General features: G+C 57.0%; 1 protein-coding gene and 1 non-coding gene across 2 annotated transcripts in view; one reads left to right on the forward strand and one right to left on the reverse strand.

The window, feature by feature from the left end:
• Nucleotides 1-6,723: 6,723 nt before the first annotated feature.
• On the reverse strand, nucleotides 6,724-6,842 carry LOC111745016. Its single transcript, XR_002782450.1, has one exon. It is a non-coding gene; the product is annotated as a 5S ribosomal RNA (ribosomal RNA).
• Nucleotides 6,843-8,386: 1,544 nt separating this feature from the next.
• The window catches only part of CCDC88B (coiled-coil domain containing 88B), a 14,374-nt gene continuing 4,246 nt past the window's right edge, over nucleotides 8,387-18,514 (forward strand). The window contains exons 1-19 of the mRNA XM_023535818.1: nucleotides 8,387-8,494; nucleotides 8,793-8,935; nucleotides 9,105-9,216; nucleotides 9,303-9,372; nucleotides 9,450-9,508; nucleotides 9,596-9,679; nucleotides 9,763-9,906; nucleotides 10,121-10,263; nucleotides 10,390-10,471; nucleotides 10,623-10,781; nucleotides 11,322-11,468; nucleotides 11,623-11,731; nucleotides 11,891-12,027; nucleotides 12,111-13,280; nucleotides 16,190-16,317; nucleotides 16,395-16,512; nucleotides 17,262-17,357; nucleotides 17,443-17,583; nucleotides 18,176-18,467. Coding sequence (XP_023391586.1) covers nucleotides 8,435-8,494; nucleotides 8,793-8,935; nucleotides 9,105-9,216; nucleotides 9,303-9,372; nucleotides 9,450-9,508; nucleotides 9,596-9,679; nucleotides 9,763-9,906; nucleotides 10,121-10,263; nucleotides 10,390-10,471; nucleotides 10,623-10,781; nucleotides 11,322-11,468; nucleotides 11,623-11,731; nucleotides 11,891-12,027; nucleotides 12,111-13,280; nucleotides 16,190-16,317; nucleotides 16,395-16,512; nucleotides 17,262-17,357; nucleotides 17,443-17,583; nucleotides 18,176-18,467 — 3,394 coding nt within the window. The 5' untranslated portion in view covers nucleotides 8,387-8,434. The remainder of the gene's footprint in view (nucleotides 8,495-8,792; nucleotides 8,936-9,104; nucleotides 9,217-9,302; nucleotides 9,373-9,449; nucleotides 9,509-9,595; nucleotides 9,680-9,762; nucleotides 9,907-10,120; nucleotides 10,264-10,389; nucleotides 10,472-10,622; nucleotides 10,782-11,321; nucleotides 11,469-11,622; nucleotides 11,732-11,890; nucleotides 12,028-12,110; nucleotides 13,281-16,189; nucleotides 16,318-16,394; nucleotides 16,513-17,261; nucleotides 17,358-17,442; nucleotides 17,584-18,175; nucleotides 18,468-18,514) is intronic.

The following is an 18,514-nucleotide window of genomic DNA, read 5'->3' on the forward strand; positions in this document are numbered from 1 at the left end:
TACAACATCCCTGTCCTAGGGAGCTTCCACCCCAGTGGGGAGCAGATGAAGCTAACAAGGAAAAATGCAGAACTGTGTCGAATGAACTCAAAAAGAGTGGAGACTTTGGCTAGAAATAAATGATAAAGATTTATTCAAGGGTCTTAGAATTTGCAAACTGGAAACACACTGGGCAGTAACCAGAGTATTTTGAAGAAGAAAGAAAAGCTGAGGGTTCTCAGAGTAAAAAGTACATTCTTAGGAAGAATTAGTCCTGTGTTTTTAGCCTCTGGATTGGTCCACAGTGATAATCCTCTAGATCAGTGGTCCCCAACCTTTTTGGCACCAGGGACCGGTGCTCCTATGAGAATCTAATTCTTGATGATCTGAGGCAGAGCTGAGGCGGTGACGCTGGCGCTGGGGAGCGGCTGCAAATACCGATGAGGCTTCACTCACTTGCCCGCTGCTCACCTCCTGCTGTGTGGCCTGGTTCCTAATAGGCCACAGAACGGTACTGGACCACAGAATGGGGGTTGGGGTCCCCTGTTCTAGATGACTAGTGGTCCGGCTATTGATTTCAGGTGGTTTGGATAGTAAGCAGTCTTTCCTTAGTCCTTCGTGGGGTAACCAGAGAGTTATCTGAAGGCTTGATGTATATCCAGGCATCGACACGAACCGGAAAATTCAAGTTTAAGTTTCCAGGTTAGTTAAAGCAACAATAGAGAATAGAATCACTTCCTCTTCCTTCGACCTACTTGATTTTAGTAATTTAGCAGCTTGACTTATTGATCCCATTTTTTTTTCTTCACTCTGTTCCTCGATTCCCCCTTTTGATCAGAATTTTTCTCTCAGAAAACATTGTAGATCAAATAAAATATGTTAAAGTCCCTCAGTGCCAAGGTGGCGGTATCTTCCTTGGGTCTGTCATGTCCCTTGGAGAGGGGACATTGGCTAGAGACATCTATGGGTCTTATAACCAGCTCAATATCTGTGCTAATTTTTAGGCTGAAGCATTAGGAAAAAAAGAGTTAAGATATTGTTATTATATCTTGGTCTCGGCCTTGAGAATAGGTCAGTAAAGTTAAACAGTGGTCTCTCATTTCAAGTGGAGATGATGAAGATGGTTCCCAAAGTTAGGCTATGGGACAAAGAATCAGGTATTTAACAAGAGGCATCTCTATGGAAACCAAAGAAAATCAATGGTTAATAATTATAGTTAACAACGGTTAACTATGACTCCAGTTTCTGAGTTCTGGATGCAGCCAGCCGAGAAGATTTCTAGATGTCCCATTCTAAGTGTCTTCAGATGGAGCAAAGGCAGGTGGTGACTTTCCGGTAGATTCTTCTGGTTTGCAGTTTGAATGTCTCTGGTGACTTCTGCAACGGGCATGAAAATTGTCCACGTATGAGCTCTTGCGGTGTTTTCTCTGAAGTTTATATCGAAGGTCATGGTGAGAGGCTGGAACTTGATTCCAAGTACAGGGAGAAGTCGCTGGAGGGTTTCAGGAGGGAAGGGTCATGAGCCAGTTATTATTTTCAAATGACTCCTTGCACGCTGAGTGGAGGCTGCCTACAGAAGGACTGGTGCCAGTGTCCTAGCTTTGGTAAGAGGCTTAGGGTGAGGCAGGGTAGGGACACCCTGGGGAGAGCGGGAAGGGCGAGCTGGCCAAGAGTCAGGTAGCGCGGGCTGGACTCTCTTCCGCTGCTGGAGCCCAGGCCTTGCAGGCCGCACCCTGAGTCCCCGGGCACCTGGCCTGGCACTAGGCAGATGGCCCTGGGCCCCTCCCTCACTGGCTCTGGCTTCCCACTGCCTCCTCCTACCTGGGCAGCTCATTTGGGCTGCCCTGCCAGGCATTTCTGCTCTTGTCCAACTCTAGCTCCACTATTTCAACCCCCAAATGGTGAGTGGGAAAACCCGTCCCATCTCAGACACTTGGGTAGGGAGCAGGAAGCCCTTAAAACCTAATACTAGAGGGCCAGGAGACCAGAAGGCCTGGAGACTGTTTTTGTTTTTGGTTCTTGGATGTGGGCTCCAGCCAGGCTGTTAGGGTGTCAGGCAACACTCTGGGCCCGCCACGGGCGGGTGAAAAAGCTGCTCCCTGACTCAGCCCTGGTCGGTCCCTGGCTCTGGCTGCAGCCGGCCACCACCTACTGTGGCCTCCCTGAACTCAGCTTTCCCGAGCCCCAGAGCCCTGCTCTGGCCTTTGGAGTTGGACCAGGGCTCCCCAGAGAACTCAGAACTAGAAAGGAACTGGAGGTAGAGTCCTTCACACCCCCATGCTGCGCGGATGGGACACTGAACCCCTGAGGAGGGAGATTGCAGTGGGACAGTGGCAGTTGACTACATTGTCCATTTGTTTGCTGTCTTTTCTCTGCTTTTCGCTCACCTCCTGCTGGCAGCGCTGAGCATTGAACTGCCTTAAAAAGTGCCAGAAAAAGGTCTCTGAGAAGGGCAGTCATTATGGCATGGTAGTAATGGTAACAGATGCAAATGATTAAAATATTTGTCAATAAGAGAGAGTTTAAATACTGGTGGATAGCAACATGGTAGAATTCTATGCAGCCATTAAACAGGTCAAGGCCAATGGTCCTGAACAGAAATGAAGTATATTGCAGGATATATTGTGAAGCGAGGAGGGACACAGCTCTGGGTGTAGTTGCAACCACCTATTTTAGATGGACACGGGCAGCTGCATCTCAGAAGTACACAGAAAATGCTAAGAGAGGGATCAGGGCCTGGGGGTGGGGTGGGAGTGATGAGGGAGAAATTGATTTTTTTCTCTATACCCTTATTATGCATTCTTGACATTTTTGATCATGTGTCTGGAAACTTTTTTGAAGGAAAAATCTATCCAAAGGAAAAGGACCTGTATCAACCTTTGATGAACGTTCCTCAACAGCTAATCGAGCCTCAAAAATCCCAGGATCTTTGTGTCGGCGGCTGAGGGAGCTCCTCTGAAGCCTCCCCCACCCCTGCCCCAGCCTCTCTCTGCCTGACTCAGCTGATCCGCGTCAGAGAACCAGACTGAGGTGCAGCCAGGCATGTCTGGAGTGACGGATGTGAGAGCAATTGGTGACACGCCCCTGCCTCTGAGGCTGAGGAAGGGTATGACTCAGAGACGTTGAGCAAGGCAGGAGCCCTGGGCCACCAGAAGATGAGGCCTAGTCATCACGCTCGGCTAACCCTAGCAGGTGCTTTGGAGGACTTCCTGGGCTGGCATTCCTGAGGGATGTAAATAGAAGATGCACAGATGGTCAAATTGGGATGGACCCTTGATACTATTAATACTAAATAACCTCCCCAGGGACCATTTAATGAACTCTGAAGCCAGGCACCAGCTAGTGGCATCCTCATAACAACTCTCTGAGAGGATTAGCCTCATTTCAGATGCATCTCGGGAGGGTTAAACAACCGAATGTACGCTTCTGCTCACAACCCTCCATGGCCTCCCATCGCCTGGTCAGACCTAGATCACCTTGACCGTGAACCCCTGGCACTTTGCACTCTAGCCTTCTTTCAGTTGGTTCTACCACTTAATAGCTGTGTGACTTTAAGCAAATTATTAACCTTTGAGTCTCAGTTTCCTCCTCTTTAAACTGGAGATAATCCATAGTCCTTATTTCATAGACTAGTCCAGAGCAAACAAGTTAATAAGTGTAAAGTACTTGTAACCGTGACTGGCTCATGGTAAGCTTGTGTTTGCCATGGTTGTTCTTATGACCCCGTATTTCATCAAACCTAAAATGTCATCGATTGCAAAAGATCCCACTAAGGAAAAAAATTGCTGCCAGTTAACTATGTCACAAGGCTCTTTCATCACTAGAATCTCCTCCCAAAAGAGTTCTTTTTGACTTAGATACAAATTCTCATCATATATAATTCTTTTTTTTTTTTTTTTTTTAGGCAAGGCAACCCTTGGTTGACCTCACAGATTGCAAGAAACTTGTCATCTTACAATCTCTTACTTTTTATTTTTTATGCCTACAGCACCTGGTCTTCCTAGGTGGTCTCCCATCCAAGTACTAACCAGGCCTGACCGATGCAGCCAGCCGAGAAGATTTCTAGATGTCCCGTTCTAAGTGTCTTCAGATGGAGCAAAGGCAGGTGGTGACTTTCCGGTAGATTCTTCTGGTTTGCAGTTTGAATGTCTCTGGTGACTTCTGCAACGGGCATGAAAATTGTCCACGTATGAGCTCTTGTGGTGTTTTCTCTGAAGTTTATATCGAAGGTCATGGTGAGAGGCTGGAACTTGATTCCAAGTACAGGGAGAAGTCGCTGGAGGGTTTCAGGAGGGAAGGGTCATGAGCCAGTTATTATTTTCAAATGACTCCTTGCACGCTGAGTGGAGGCTGCCTACAGAAGGACTGGTGCCAGTGTCCTAGCTTTGGTAAGAGGCTTAGGGTGAGGCAGGGTAGGGACACCCTGGGGAGAGCGGGAAGGGCGAGCTGGCCAAGAGTCAGGTAGCGCGGGCTGGACTCTCTTCCGCTGCTGGAGCCCAGGCCTTGCAGGCCGCACCCTGAGTCCCCGGGCACCTGGCATGGCACTAGGCAGATGGCCCTGGGCCCCTCCCTCACTGGCTCTGGCTTCCCACTGCCTCCTCCTACCTGGGCAGCTCATTTGGGCTGCCCTGCCAGGCATTTCTGCTCTTGTCCAACTCTAGCTCCACTATTTCAACCCCCAAATGGGGAGTGGGAAAACCCGTCCCATCTCAGACACTTGGGTAGGGAGCAGGAAGCCCTTAAAACCTAATACTAGAGGGCCAGGAGACCAGAAGGCCTGGAGACTGTTTTTGTTTTTGGTTCTTGGATGTGGGCTCCAGCCAGGCTGTTAGGGTGTCAGGCAACACTCTGGGCCCGCCACGGGCGGGTGAAAAAGCTGCTCCCTGACTCAGCCCTGGTCGGTCCCTGGCTCTGGCTGCAGCCGGCCACCACCTACTGTGGCCTCCCTGAACTCAGCTTTCCCGAGCCCCAGAGCTCTGCTCTGGCCTTTGGAGTTGGACCAGGGCTCCCCAGAGAACTCAGAACTAGAAAGGAACTGGAGGTAGAGTCCTTCACACCCCCATGCTGCGCGGATGGGACACTGAACCCCTGAGGAGGGAGATTGCAGTGGGACAGTGGCAGTTGACTACATTGTCCATTTGTTTGCTGTCTTTTCTCTGCTTTTCGCTCACCTCCTGCTGGCAGCGCTGAGCATTGAACTGCCTTAAAAAGTGCCAGAAAAAGGTATCTGAGAAGGGCAGTCATTATGGCATGGTAGTAATGGTAACAGATGCAAATGATTAAAATATTTGTCAATAAGAGAGAGTTTAAATACTGGTGGATAGCAACATGGTAGAATTCTATGCAGCCATTAAACAGGTCAAGGCCAATGGTCCTGAACAGAAATGAAGTATATTGCAGGATATATTGTGAAGCAAGGAGGGACACAGCTCTGGGTGTAGTTGCAACCACCTATTTTAGATGGACACGGGCAGCTGCATCTCAGAAGTACACAGAAAATGCTAAGAGAGGGATCAGGGCCTGGGGGGTGGGGTGGGAGTGATGAGGGAGAAATTGATTTTTTTCTCTATACCCTTATTATGCATTCTTGACATTTTTGATCATGTATCTGGAAACTTTTTTGAAGGAAAAATCTATCCAAAGGAAAAGGACCTGTATCAACCTTTGATGAACGTTCCTCAACAGCTAATCGAGCCTCAAAAATCCCAGGATCTTTGTGTCGGCGGCTGAGGGAGCTCCTCTGAAGCCTCCCCCACCCCTGCCCCAGCCTCTCTCTGCCTGACTCAGCTGATCCGCGTCAGAGAACCAGACTGAGGTGCAGCCAGGCATGTCTGGAGTGACGGATGTGAGAGCAATTGGTGACACGCCCCTGCCTCTGAGGCTGAGGAAGGGTATGACTCAGAGACGTTGAGCAAGGCAGGAGCCCTGGGCCACCAGAAGATGAGGCCTAGTCATCACGCTCGGCTAACCCTAGCAGGTGCTTTGGAGGACTTCCTGGGCTGGCATTCCTGAGGGATGTAAATAGAAGATGCACAGATGGTCAAATTGGGATGGACCCTTGATACTATTAATACTAAATAACCTCCCCAGGGACCATTTAATGAACTCTGAAGCCAGGCACCAGCTAGTGGCATCCTCATAACAACTCTCTGAGAGGATTAGCCTCATTTCAGATGCATCTCGGGAGGGTTAAACAACCGAATGTACGCTTCTGCTCACAACCCTCCATGGCCTCCCATCACCTTGACCGTGAACCCCTGGCACTTTGCACTCTAGCCTTCTTTCAGTTGGTTCTACCACTTAATAGCTGTGTGACTTTAAGCAAATTATTAACCTTTGAGTCTCAGTTTCCTCCTCTTTAAACTGGAGATAATCCATAGTCCTTATTTCATAGACTAGTCCAGAGCAAACAAGTTAATAAGTGTAAAGTACTTGTAACCGTGACTGGCTCATGGTAAGCTTGTGTTTGCCACGGTTGTTCTTATGACCCCGTATTTCATCAAACCTAAAATGTCATCGATTGCAAAAGATCCCACTAAGGAAAAAAATTGCTGCCAGTTAACTATGTCACAAGGCTCTTTCATCACTAGAATCTCCTCCCAAAAGAGTTCTTTTTGACTTAGATACAAATTCTCATCATATATAATTCTTTTTTTTTTTTTTTTTTAGGCAAGGCAACCCTTGGTTGACCTCACAGATTGCAAGAAACTTGTCATCTTACAATCCCTTACTTTTTATTTTTTATGCCTACAGCACCTGGTCTTCCTAGGTGGTCTCCCATCCAAGTACTAACCAGGCCTGACCCTGCTTAGCTTCTGAGATCAGACGGGATCGGGTTTGTTCAGGGTGGCATGGCTGTAGACTCATCATATGTAATTCTGACGTACACATAAAAAGGAAAATGGAAGCAAAATAAATTGTTCATGGTGTTTGGAAAACTTCACATTTAGAATCTGGCAGGCATGATGTCTGTGTGTTCCACGGCCACCTCCTCCTGTGAGCCATCGAGAGTGCTGGAGACCAGCAGTCCTTCCGACAATCCGGGAGACAACCATACAACAACGGCTATCCGAGCTGGCTCTTCAGCCAGCTTTGCAATCGACTTCTGCTTTGGGAGTGTTACTGACAAGTCTTGTTCTCCTCCCCAAGGGTTCCTACTGTTTTGGGGTTAAAGAGTTCTTTGTTCTTGCCTCTGGGGTTTTCTGCCAAGCAGCTGACACTCTTGCTGCAAGGTTTGATGCTTTTGAAGTGCGGGCACGCACAGGCAATGACAACTATGTCAGGACTGCAGCCAGACAGTGACTCTACCATGTAACCTGGCTTCAGAGATTTAAATGTGAGAAATAAAATGTTTTAGAATTGATGAAACACAAATAACTTCTGAACTTTACCTTGGCCATGCTTTCAAGTTGCCACAGAGCCCTTGCACATTCTGTTCCTGCTGCCTGGAACGCCCTTCCTTCCTTCTCTCTTTGCCTAGTTAACCTGGTCATCCCTGATCTCAGCTCCATCATCGAGTCCCCTCCAGATGCCTTTTCTGGCCACCCCAAGTCACATCCCTGCCCCATCCATACATGTTGTACCACTGCAATGTTACACTTGGAGTGTGTATGTGATTTTTTGTGTGTCCCCAGTATACCGGGGGCAGGGATAATGTGGCTTATTACATCCCAGTACCCAGCCATGTACCGCATGGAGCAGGTGAATGAAAGAATGAACGGAGGCCCGTAGTGAGCAGCGGGGGAACGGAGAGGCCAGGTCTGTTTGTCTGAGAGACACATGCTGCTGGTCTCTGCACTGAACCGCTTCCCTCAGAGGCTGGAGTCCCACCCACTTCTTTACAGATGGGAAACTGAGGCCCAGGAAGTCAGTTGCCCATGACCCAGACGTCCTGTCTGAGTCTAGTGCGCACAGAATAGGGAGAAGGTGGGATTCAGAGAAAGCTTGCTGAGGGAGGTGGCATCTGAGCCAAGCTTCAGGGGTTGGGCAGAAGCTTGGATCAGCTGGAGAAACATCAAGGGGAAGGGGAGTGGCAAATGCGAAGATGCAGGTGTGGGCCCCCAGACTCACCCTGCAAGGATGGGAGCTCCCTCAGAGGCCCTGAAACGTGCAAGGCCGAGGTCTCCCTCTCTGGTTTCAAGTTGGGAGACGGAAGCCCAGAGAGATGGAGGACTCATCTGCCATTGTCCATCGAGCCGGGAGAGCTGTGGGCCCTGCTCCTTGGGGGCCCTGGCCCGACTGTTATTCTCTGGCCCTGCCAGAGATGCTGGGAGGATGCGGTGTGGCTACGTGGGGGCCAAGGCAGGACTCTGGGGGTGCACAGGCCCGCCCCCACCCGGAAGGAGGAAGCTGCACGGGGTGTCTGTGGCTGGGCCCGGGATCTCCCACCCGAGGACTTCCTCTTCCTCTCTGGGCAGGTACAGCTGCCACAGTGGGACCAACACCCTGACCTATCATGGACAGGGGCAAGGGGCCCAGACTCAGTGACTTCCTGAATGGGAGCCTGGCCACCTGGGTAAGGCGGCAGGTGGAAGGGGGCTGGGGAGGGGAAGTGAGAAGTAGGGAGGGGCTGGTGTTGGGGTGGGGGTGGTGAAGCAGAGTTGGTGTCTGATGGGAGTGGACTCAAACGTAGGGCTGAAGTCCAGGCAGCTGTGGGGCAGGATGAGGGGTCCAGACCGCTGGGGCCAAAGACCTTCAGGGATTTGGTGAGGAGGGGACTGTGTGGGCTCAGGGGGAAGGTTAGAGGGGTTCAGGATTCACTCGGCCGATGGGGCTCCCACTTGGGCCACCTGACCTGTTTCTGCTTCCCACAGGTGCTGGGACTGGCTGGGCTGGTGGGAGAGGCGGAGGAGCCAGATGGGGAAGAGGAGGAGGAAGAAGAGGGGGCCCTTTGTCCAGAGAAGAGGTTCTTGCGTCTCAGCGATGGGGCTCTTCTCCTCCGGGTGCTGGGCATTATGTAAGGGGCATCAGGGGCCAGCCAGCCTAGGGGTCGGAGGGGAAAAAGCCGGGAAGGACTGGAGGGCGGGGCCTGAGGGTGGGGGCGGAGCCTGGTTGAGGGGAGGCAGGTCATGGATTACTCCACTCCTCTGTCAACCCCCACTCCCCCCTTTCCCCTGTGCCCACAGTGTACCCGGTTCCCGAGGGGGCCCTCGGGCGATCAGCAGCCATAATGGTCCCGCAGCCGCGCGAGTGCAGAACTTGAACCACCTGTGGGGCCGACTGAGGGACTTCTACCAGGTGAGGGGTCGAGAAGGGGAGGCTGAGCCTGGGACCCCCCTGGGGGAAGGCCCTCCCCTCATATCTCCTGCCCCCTCCACCCCCAGGAGGAACTGCAGCTGCTGATCCTGTCGCCACCCCCAGACCTCCAGACGTTGGGGTTTGACCCCTTCTCAGGTGCTCTCTCCCACCACTCCTTCCTGCGTCTACCCCATCCCCTGACCCATTAACCCCTTGTGGTTTGTGCCCTGCAGAAGAGGCGGTGGAGGAGCTGGAAGGCATCCTTCGTCTGCTCCTGGGAGCGTCGGTGCAGGTGAGCCCGGGAGGGAAGGGCAGGGTTCAGCTCTGGCAGCAGAGGTAGGAGACTCCCGTGCCAGCCTCCCGCCATGTCTCCCTGCAGTGCGAGCACCGGGAACTCTTCATCCGGCACATCCAGGGCCTCAGCCTGGAGGTCCAGAGCGAGCTGGCTGCTGTCATCCAGGAGGTACGGCTTTGGACTGGCATCATCACCTGGGGACACCATGCCCCCCAACTTCTTAGGCTGAACTGCTCTCCCTACCCTCCCAGGTGACTCAGCCTGGAGCGGGCACGGTGCTGGCGCTGGCCGGGCCTGAGCCTGGGGAGCTGGCACCTCCGGAGCTGGAGATGCTGTCCCGGAGCCTGATGGGGACACTATTGAGACTGGCACGGGAGCGTGATGTGGGGGCCCAGGTGGGGGGCAGCAGGGGCATCCAGGGCCAGGTGGAGGAATGGGAGGGCTACGGGGACCCAGCTGTGTCGGGAAGATGGGGATGGAGGCCCAGATGTGGAGTTGGGGTTGGGCCAGCAGGGCTGCAAGAGCCAGATTCAGCTTGTGGTGGTTGGGGGCAGATGTGAGGGGCACAGGATGGGTTCCTTCTGACCCCTGACCCTTGCCCTCCCATAGCGTTTGGCTGAATTGCTGCTAGAGCGGGAGCCCGCCCCCTTGGTGCCTGCTCCGGCTAGGACTCCTCTGGAGGGCCCCTCGCACCACTTGGCCCTGCAGCTGGCCAACGCCAAGGCCCAGCTGCGGCGCCTTCGACAAGACCTGTGAGTGCAAAAGGCTGTGAAGGGTCTTGGGGGAGAGGGGCCCAGCCCCATGGGCATGCGTGTGATGCGGCCTGGGAAGGGCTGGGAATGGCGAGTCCCCAGACCTCTCCAGCGTCTCTCCTCCAGGGAGGAGAAGGCCGAACTGCTGCTAGACTCCCAGGGCGAGGTGCAGGGCTTAGAGGCCGAAATTCGAAGGCTCCGCCAGGAGGTGCGCTCAGATGCTTCCCGCCATTGTCATAATCTCTACTCCTCTCCCCATACCTCCCGCGGCCCATTGCCTCTCTCCACCCCACTCCTTCCTGTCCCCAATCTCTGTGGCCTGAGGCTGGCCGTTCCCATCTCCGCACCACCTGACCCAGGCCCAGGCGCTGTCGGGACAGGCCAAGCGGGCCGAGTTGTACCGCGAGGAGGCAGAGACGCTGCGGGAGCGGGCCGGCCGCCTGCCCCGCCTGCAGGAGGAGCTGCGACGCTGCCGCGAGAGGCTGCAGGCGGCTGAGGCCTGCAAGGGCCAGCTGGAGGTGAGTCGGGAGGCGGGGCCGCAGGGGGCGGGGCTTGGGCACGGGCTGTGTCTGGAGGAGTCCTGCAGGGGATGGGATGGGCCTGAGGAGCGAATTTGGGCCTGGAGAAGAGGGGGTCAGGCTTTATGGAGAAAACAGGCATAGCTGGGCAAAATGGGTGAGGTGGTGTCTGGGGAAAGGCCCTCTGGAGGACGGGGCAGATGGAGGGGGAGGGTGGGGTTGTGGGTAAGGGTGGGTCCTGGGGAGGAGGTGGTGTCTGGAGAGAGCTCCCAGCAGTGGGGGCCGGTAAGTAGGGCCTAGAAGGATGCCACTCGGGAAGGCAGTTCCTGGGGAGAAGGGGCAGGGCCTGCATGGTAGAAAGGTGGGGCCAGGTGCTGGGGAAGTGGTACCTGGAGCGACCCTCTGGGCAGATGGAGGGGAGAGATGGGGCCTAGAGAGCCCCAGGGGTGTGCAGTCAGAGCGGGGAGTGGAGGCGGGGTCTGTGACCGGAGTGCTGGGGGCAGCATCGCAAGGCCGGCTCTCTGTCCCTCCCCACCCCAGGAGGAGCGGGCGCTCTCAGGGACTCTGGAGGCCTCCAAGGCACTGCTGGAGGAGCAGCTGGAGGCTGCACAAGAGCGCTGTGCCCGGCTCCATGAGACCCAGCGCGAGAACCTGCTTCTGCGGACCCGGCTGGGTGAGGCCCACGCGGTGAGCTTGCCAGAGGGACCCCTGATCTGTGACCCCAGGGTTCCCCGGTGATCCCTGTGACCCCTACTCCTACTTTCCTCCAGTGACCCTGTAGCCCACACACTTGGCCTGGCCGTGGTGGGGAGGGCTCATCTGACCCTGCCCTCCCCCTCAGGAGCTGGACTCTTTGAGGCATCAGGTGGATCAGCTGGCAGAGGAGAATGTGGAGCTGGAACTGGAGCTTCAGCGGAGCCTGGAGCCACCCCCAGGCTCTCCCAGGGAGGGTGAGTGGGCCCCCAGCGGAGGGGCTGGGACTGGGGGGCTCTTATGACTACATCCCCTTCCTCCAGGTCTTTGGGGGTGCAGGGCTATAGGTGAGGAGACAGCGAGTGTGGCAAGTCTAAGGGTGGGGAGGAGTCCTGACCTCATCTCGCACACCCCAGCACCCCTGCCAGGAGTAGCCCCCTCACTGCATGACGAAGTGAGGGAAGCAGAGGCTGGGCGGCTACGGACCCTGGAACGAGAGAATCAGGAGCTTCGAGCACTGCTACAGGTGTTGCAGGGGCAGCCAGGTGTCCAGGTGAGTCCCCTCTTCCAAACATCCCAGTTGGCCCTTCCTGGTGGCCTCCTCTGGGCTTGACCATCCCTCTCATGTGCCCTCAGCACCCCCTGCTGGAGGAGCAGAGCGAGACCTGCATGGTTCAAGAGCTGGCTGTGGTTCCCCAGACTTGCCTGGCCTCAGATCATGGCCCCCAGGGCTTGGTTGGCCAAGTGGGAGATGAAGGCCCGCAGGCTTCGGACCCTCGATCAGGGGATAAAGGCCCCCAGGCCTTGGACCTGGCTTCCCCGGCATCTGACTCAGCCCTGGAGGAGTTAGCTGTGTGTCCCCAGACATCTGATTCAGACTCTCAGGTGATGGAGAGGACCCTCCAGACAGTGGCCGTGGCTCCCCAGACCTCAGACTTGATGCTCCAGAAGTCAAGCCCTGCTGTAAAGACACAGGAGTCTCTAGAGAAGGCTGGCTCCAGAGGCCCTCTCCAGACCTCTGCCTCTGTGACCTCACCTCAGGGTCCAGAGATCAAAAAGCTATTGCTGGGAGGAGAGACTGGGGAGTCAGTGCCTGAGGCCCAGGGGCTAAGAAAGGAGGTCCCTGAGAGCAAGTCTGGACCCTCGGGGCCCAGCCTCTGTGTTCGGTTGGAGAAGCAGAAGACCCCAGGCCAGGGGCTGGACTTACCCAAGGGGCAAACAGACGCCAGAGAGCATGAACAAAGGCTGGAGGGGATGGTCGGGGACCCGGCCCCGCAAAAAACACAGCAGGAGCCCAAAGGGGCTCCCGAGGCCCAGACCTTGGAGGGGCCAGTCCCAGGGGAGGTCCCGGCCAGTGGTGACCCAGAGCAGGAGGCCCTCAGGGAGGAGGTGGTGCGGCTGAGGAGAGAGGCTGAGTCCTTACGAGCTGAGCTGGAGGCCCAGGCCCGGAGGCTGGAGGCCCGAGGCATGGAGGCTGCTCGCCTCTCAGAGGAGCTGGCCCAGGCTCGGAGGGCAGAGGCCGAGGCCCACCGCGAGGCAGAAGCCCAGGCCCGGGAGCAGGCCCGGCTGCGGGAGGCCGTGGAGGCAGCCGGACGGGAGCTGGAGGCTGCGTCCCGGGAGCGTGAAGCGCTGGCGGAGGCACTGGCGGCAACGGGCCGGGAGCGGAGGCAGTGGGAGCGTGAGGGACCCAGGCTGCGGGCCCGGGCCGAGGCGGCTGAGGAACGGCTGCAAGTCCTGGAGAGCGAAGGTCGCCAGCACTTGGAGGAGGCCGAGAGGGAGCGCCAGGAGAGGCAGGCCCTTAAGGAGGTATGTGGGCGCTCATGGCCAGGGTCAGGAAATGGGGTTCCAGGCCAGCGGCTGGAGTTCTGGGTTATTCATTCCGTCAGCGGCCACTGAGTGCCCAGCACCGAGCTGGGACTGGAGATAAGAAAGGCGAAGGCCGTTTCTGCCTTCCAAAGACATGCCTGGCCTGGGGCAGGGGTGGACGTCCTCTGCCTCTGATAGGGTGGTCGTAGGAAGGGGTAAGAGTGTGGGCGTGGAGCTAGAATGCCTGGGTGCGCATCCTGGCTCTCTGACCACAGCAGTTCACTCCGCCGGCACACCAATGCCTCTCTCTGTAAAATGGGGTGTAAAATGGGGGTACTCGTCATAGCTGCCTCGGCAGGTCTGGAAGACTAAGGGAGATAGTGGTATCAGGGCCTAGTTCATGCTGGGCAAAGGCTCAAGACATGTAGCTTATGAAGAGCAAAGTGCGTGGGAGCCTGTGAGAAGGGGAGGTGATGCCAGGGTTGGGGCAAGGAGATTTCGGGGAGTATTCTGAGGAACGGTCAAGGTTCCACTAGATGGGGGAGGACATTTCATCCGAGGGAACAGCCAGTGCAAAGACCTGAAGGCATTCAGGATGCTCGGGGGCCCAGGAGGAGTGGGGGAATGGGGCTGGAGAGGTGTGTTGGGCCGGCTTTTTAGGTGCTAATGCTCCATTCCCAGACAGGGAGAGCCACCCAAGAGTGTGGCAGACCTGTGTGAGTCTGGGTTTGAGGAGGGTCACCTTGGTGTGCAGGGACCTAAGGCCATTAGGAGACAGTGCCCATGAAGCAGGTGGCAGATGAGGCTGGCTGGACCAGGATGGGAGGCGGGAGAGAGAGGCCTGGAAACCCCTTTATTTATTCATTTGAACATGTTTGTGGGTTTCTCCTTGGCGCCGGGCCTTGTACCAGGCAGCCAGCATGCCGATACTCAAGAAGCGTTCCCAGTTTGGGGTGGAGACAGAACCGTGAGGATCCAAGAAGCACACTGACCTCAGGCTGGGGCATGTCAGGGAAGGCTTCCTGGAGGAGGGGGTAGAATGGCAGTGAGCTGGGAGGAGATGCAAGCATGAGTGGTAGGGGTGGAGTGTGAGGTGGGGAGTGGAGCGGGGTGAGAGTTCGTTAAGCAGGGTGCCTATTGGGCAGCGCTTCATCTTCCTTCCACGAGAAGGAAGGAGTTGTGGCTTTTTTCATGAGGGCAGCGGGAGCCACTCGAGGGTTTAAAGCAAGCAGAGTGGTCAGGGCCACGTGTTGAGAGGCCCCTCAGGGGAAACAGAGGAGACGATGAGGCAATGGGAAGGATGTTCGGACCAGCGGGGCCCAGTGCTTTGGGGAGGGTGTGCCACGGACAGGAATCAGATCTTCCGGCCGAGCGGTTTCCAGTATCATCCATGCACTGACGCGGATACTGAGGTTCAGAAAGGAGGAGTCATTGGCTCTGGGACCCCTTCCAGTGGAGCGGAGTGAGGGATACACTGTTGGGTTGATGGGGTTAGTTAGGCATCGTGCAGGGCAAGCCTGGGGAAGGTGAGAATTGGGGGTGCGGGTGAGAGGGTAAAGCTGAGAGCCCGTAGGCTGTGACTGAGATGCTGTCAGGCAGACCCGGGTTATAGCCCTGATCCCTTCCTTACCTGCTGTGTGGCTTGGGGCAAGTTACTTAACCTCTCTGAGTGTCGGTGTCTTCACCTCTAAAACCGGAATAAAAACAACCTGCCCCACAGGATGCTGTAAGATAAAGAATGGAGAGAGCTTGGGGCAGTGAAGGTGAGGGTGGAGGAGGCTGAGGAGAAAGTGGAGAATTTTGTGAGATTTCCTGGTTGGAGCAGTTCCTGGTGGTAACTGGGTCTGATGCAGGAGGTGGTGGCCGGCCACGGGGAGGTCAGGGAACCAGGGGCCGAGGGAGTTGTCCATGGGGGCCTCCTGGGGTAGGTGGAGGACGGGAGGTGCAGTGCATGGTCAGTAAAGGTCGTGGCCAGGGCCTGGAGGAGGGAATGGCAAAGATTTGGCCTGAGGTTCAAGTGTCTTTCATTGTCCCACTATTTTTCTTACCCTCAGCCCTTGGGCTCTAGTGGTGGCCAGCAGCAGAGCATCATGGGACTTGTAGTTTTTTCAGTGATAAGCAGTGGCCCAGGGTGTCTGGAAGTGCATTAGCTCTGGAGGGAGGCCCTGGTGGGTTTGTTAAGCCAGGAAGACCAGAGCAAAGACTGTAGCGTTGGTTTCCAGAGGCAGGATTTGGCAGGCAGCTGGCCAGTATTGGCCCTTCCCTGTGGTTTTGTTGTGCCAAGGCCCCTGCCACACCTCAAGAGTGGTTTGGCCTATGTCCCTCTGGGGCCCAGAGGTCAAAGTGGGCCTCCTGCCCCCTTCCGCAGTGGTGTGGCCCAACTGCCAGAGGCCGCCTGGTTCCAGCATCTCTGCCTTCCCCTTCCCAGCCCCCACTGTGGTTAGGCCTGGTGCTCACCAACTTCCTGTCTTCTGTGGTCATCCCCTGTGGCCAAGGGTGCCTTCTAGACCTGCCTCCACTGTGCGCCTTTTCCCCTCACATGGCCAGTGTGGCCTCAGCACGTAGGCCGCGTCCAGCCATCACTGGGCACACGAGGAACCGTGGGCTCAGAGAGGTGAAGACACTTGCCCAACGAGTGTCTCAGACTTCTGGCCCTGGGGCCTCCCTCATACCCCACCAAGCTTACAACCCCCAGCATATCCACTCTGCAAGGGGACCAGGCTTGGCTCCCATGTTACAGATGGGGGCGTAGAGGCCCAAAGGGTTAAAGACGTTTGTCTAGGGCGACAGAGCAAGGGTAGAAATCCTGGTCTCCTGACTCTCAGGCCTCTGTATCTGGCCGTCCCCTGCACCTGGGTGAGGGTGGCGGCCTGTCCCTCTGGCCCTGAACCTGCTCTGCCCGCCCACAGGAGCTAGAGAAGGCCGTAGTGCGGGGCCAGGAGCTGGGGGCCCGGCTGGAACAACTGCAGACTGAGCTGGAGCAGGCGGCTCTGGAGCGCCAGGAATTTCTGCAAGAACAAGAGTTCCAGCACCAGAGGTGCCGGCCTGGCCCGAGGGGCAGAGGGGGCCAGGCAAGGGCTGGGGGAGGGGAGATGACACAGCTGCTTCGGGCAGGTACCAGAGCCTGGAGAAGCTGCTGGAAGCTGAGCTGCAGGCGGCAGCCACCAGCAAGGAGGAGGCACTGATGGAGCTCAAGAAGAGGGCCCTGCAGCTGGAGGAGGAGCTGTACCAGGTGAGGCTGCCGCCTGCGAGCTGGGGGCCACATCCCACCCTCCCTCCGGTCCCTCTGGCGCCCCCTCTGGTCTTGTCCCATTTGCTCGCCTTGTGCCCCCTTTCCGGGCCTGTTGGAGGGAGCTCTGTACTGAAAGGCAGGCTGACTCTGCCTGGGCCTGGTGGTCTTCTGGGGGCCTTGTCTCCCCATTCTTCAAACGGACAGAACCTGATGGCTTTGCTCTGAGGTGACTGCTATGTTTCTCTCGCTCTCTCGCTCGGGCCCCACCACTTCCTAGTGAGCTTAATTACCGTGGCTCTTTCCGATGCCCTTGCAGCGTGTGGCTCAGCGCTCAGCACGGGGGTGTGCCGGGCCCAACACCAGGCCGCTGCCCTCAGGGGGCTCACAGTTTACCCGGGACAGAGGCAGGGAAGCAGGCAACCATCACATGGTGCCATGGGCCAGTGGGCACCGAGCAGACCGCCTTGCTGGCTTGTGTGGGCGTGGCCAGGGGAGTTTTTCTGGAGAAAGTGATGTCGACACCGGGGCCCTAAGGAAGAGCAGGGGCCCTAACATGTGCAGGAGAAGCAGCACGGGCAAGGGCGCCGGCTGCAGAACCGAGAGAAGGTGACATGGGCAGGATGGAAGGTGACGAGCTGCAGGCACCTGGGGTGGAGGGTTGTGGGCTAAGGGTCCACTGGCTCAGGTCCCTGTGCCATTCCCAAGTGCTGCCACTGGCCTGCGTGACCTCCCAGGGCCTCTCCTTGCAGCTGCGCCAGGGCCCTGTGGGGCCGGAGCCCCGGGAACACGCAGAGCCGAGGGTCACGGAGGCGCAGAGCGGGCGGCTCATTGAGGTGGAGCGCAGCGTGAGTGCTGGCCCGTGGCGGGCACGAGGGGCAGGGCTGGGGGGCAGTAGCCTGGCCACTGCTAATCCTCTTCCCTGCTGGGCAGAACGCAACGCTGGTGGCCGAGAAGGCGGCTCTGCAGGGGCAGCTGCAGCTCCTGGAGGGGCAGCTGGGCAGCCTGAAGGGACGCGCCCAGGAGCTGCTGCTGCAGAGCCAGCAGGCACAGGAGTACAGCAGTCGCCTGCAGGTGGGTGACGGCAGGCTGCCCTGGCCCCACCCCGTCTCTGCCCACTTACCACCGCCCCCTGCCCCTTTTGAATTGTTTCCTGCTCCGGCTCCCAGCGGCTGTCCCTTCCTGTTCCCCAGTCACGTGTGTGTGCTCCCTGACCCCAGCCACCCAGTTCTGCATTCCTCCTCCCCACCCCTACCCGCTTCCACCCGCCCCTTCTCCTGACCCTGCCTCCTTCCCTTGTTCCTACCCCCTCCTACCTGCCCCCAGCCAGCATGTCCGCGTCCATGTTGCCCTGTCTTCAGCCATCTTCTCCACAGCCGGCCATCAGTTCCTACTGCTTTCCCTGCCCCCCGCAGCCCCATCTGTCCTACCTCTGCCTCGTGCCTCTCGTCCTTCCCTCCGCAGCCTGCCACCATCACCTGTCTCCGTGATCTCCGTCCCCTCTCCTTGCTCATTAACCTCTGCCTTCCGCTGCCCGCTGCCCCGACCCCAGCCCTGTGCCTCCTCGACAGCTCGCTCTCCTTGTCCTCTGCCTCGCTCTCTTTCCTTTACCCCCTTTCTGGCCTGGGGTTCCACCCCCAAGTCCCTGCTCACTCCTCTGCCCTAGGCTGAGAAGTCTGTACTAGAAATGCAGGGCCAGGAGCTGCACAGGAAGCTGGGGGTGCTGGAGGAGGAGGTGCAGGCAGCACGGCAGTCCCAGGAGGAGACCCGCGGGCAGCAGCAGGCCCTGCTACGAGACCATGAGGCCTTGGCCCAGCTGCAGCGGCGGCAGGAGGCCGAGCTGGAGGGGCTGCTGGCCCGGCACCGTGACCTCAAGGCCAACATGCGGGCGCTGGAGCTGGCGCACCGGGAGCTGCAGGGCCGGTGCGTCTCCCCCAGACACCCAGCTCCTCTTCTCTGTAGGGAAGCACCACCCCCGAAAGCCCCACCTCTGCTGCTGTGCCCC

Source organism: Pteropus vampyrus, unplaced genomic scaffold (assembly GCF_000151845.1).
Source record: "Pteropus vampyrus isolate Shadow unplaced genomic scaffold, Pvam_2.0 Scaffold144, whole genome shotgun sequence".
NCBI classification, from domain to species: domain Eukaryota; kingdom Metazoa; phylum Chordata; class Mammalia; order Chiroptera; family Pteropodidae; genus Pteropus; species Pteropus vampyrus.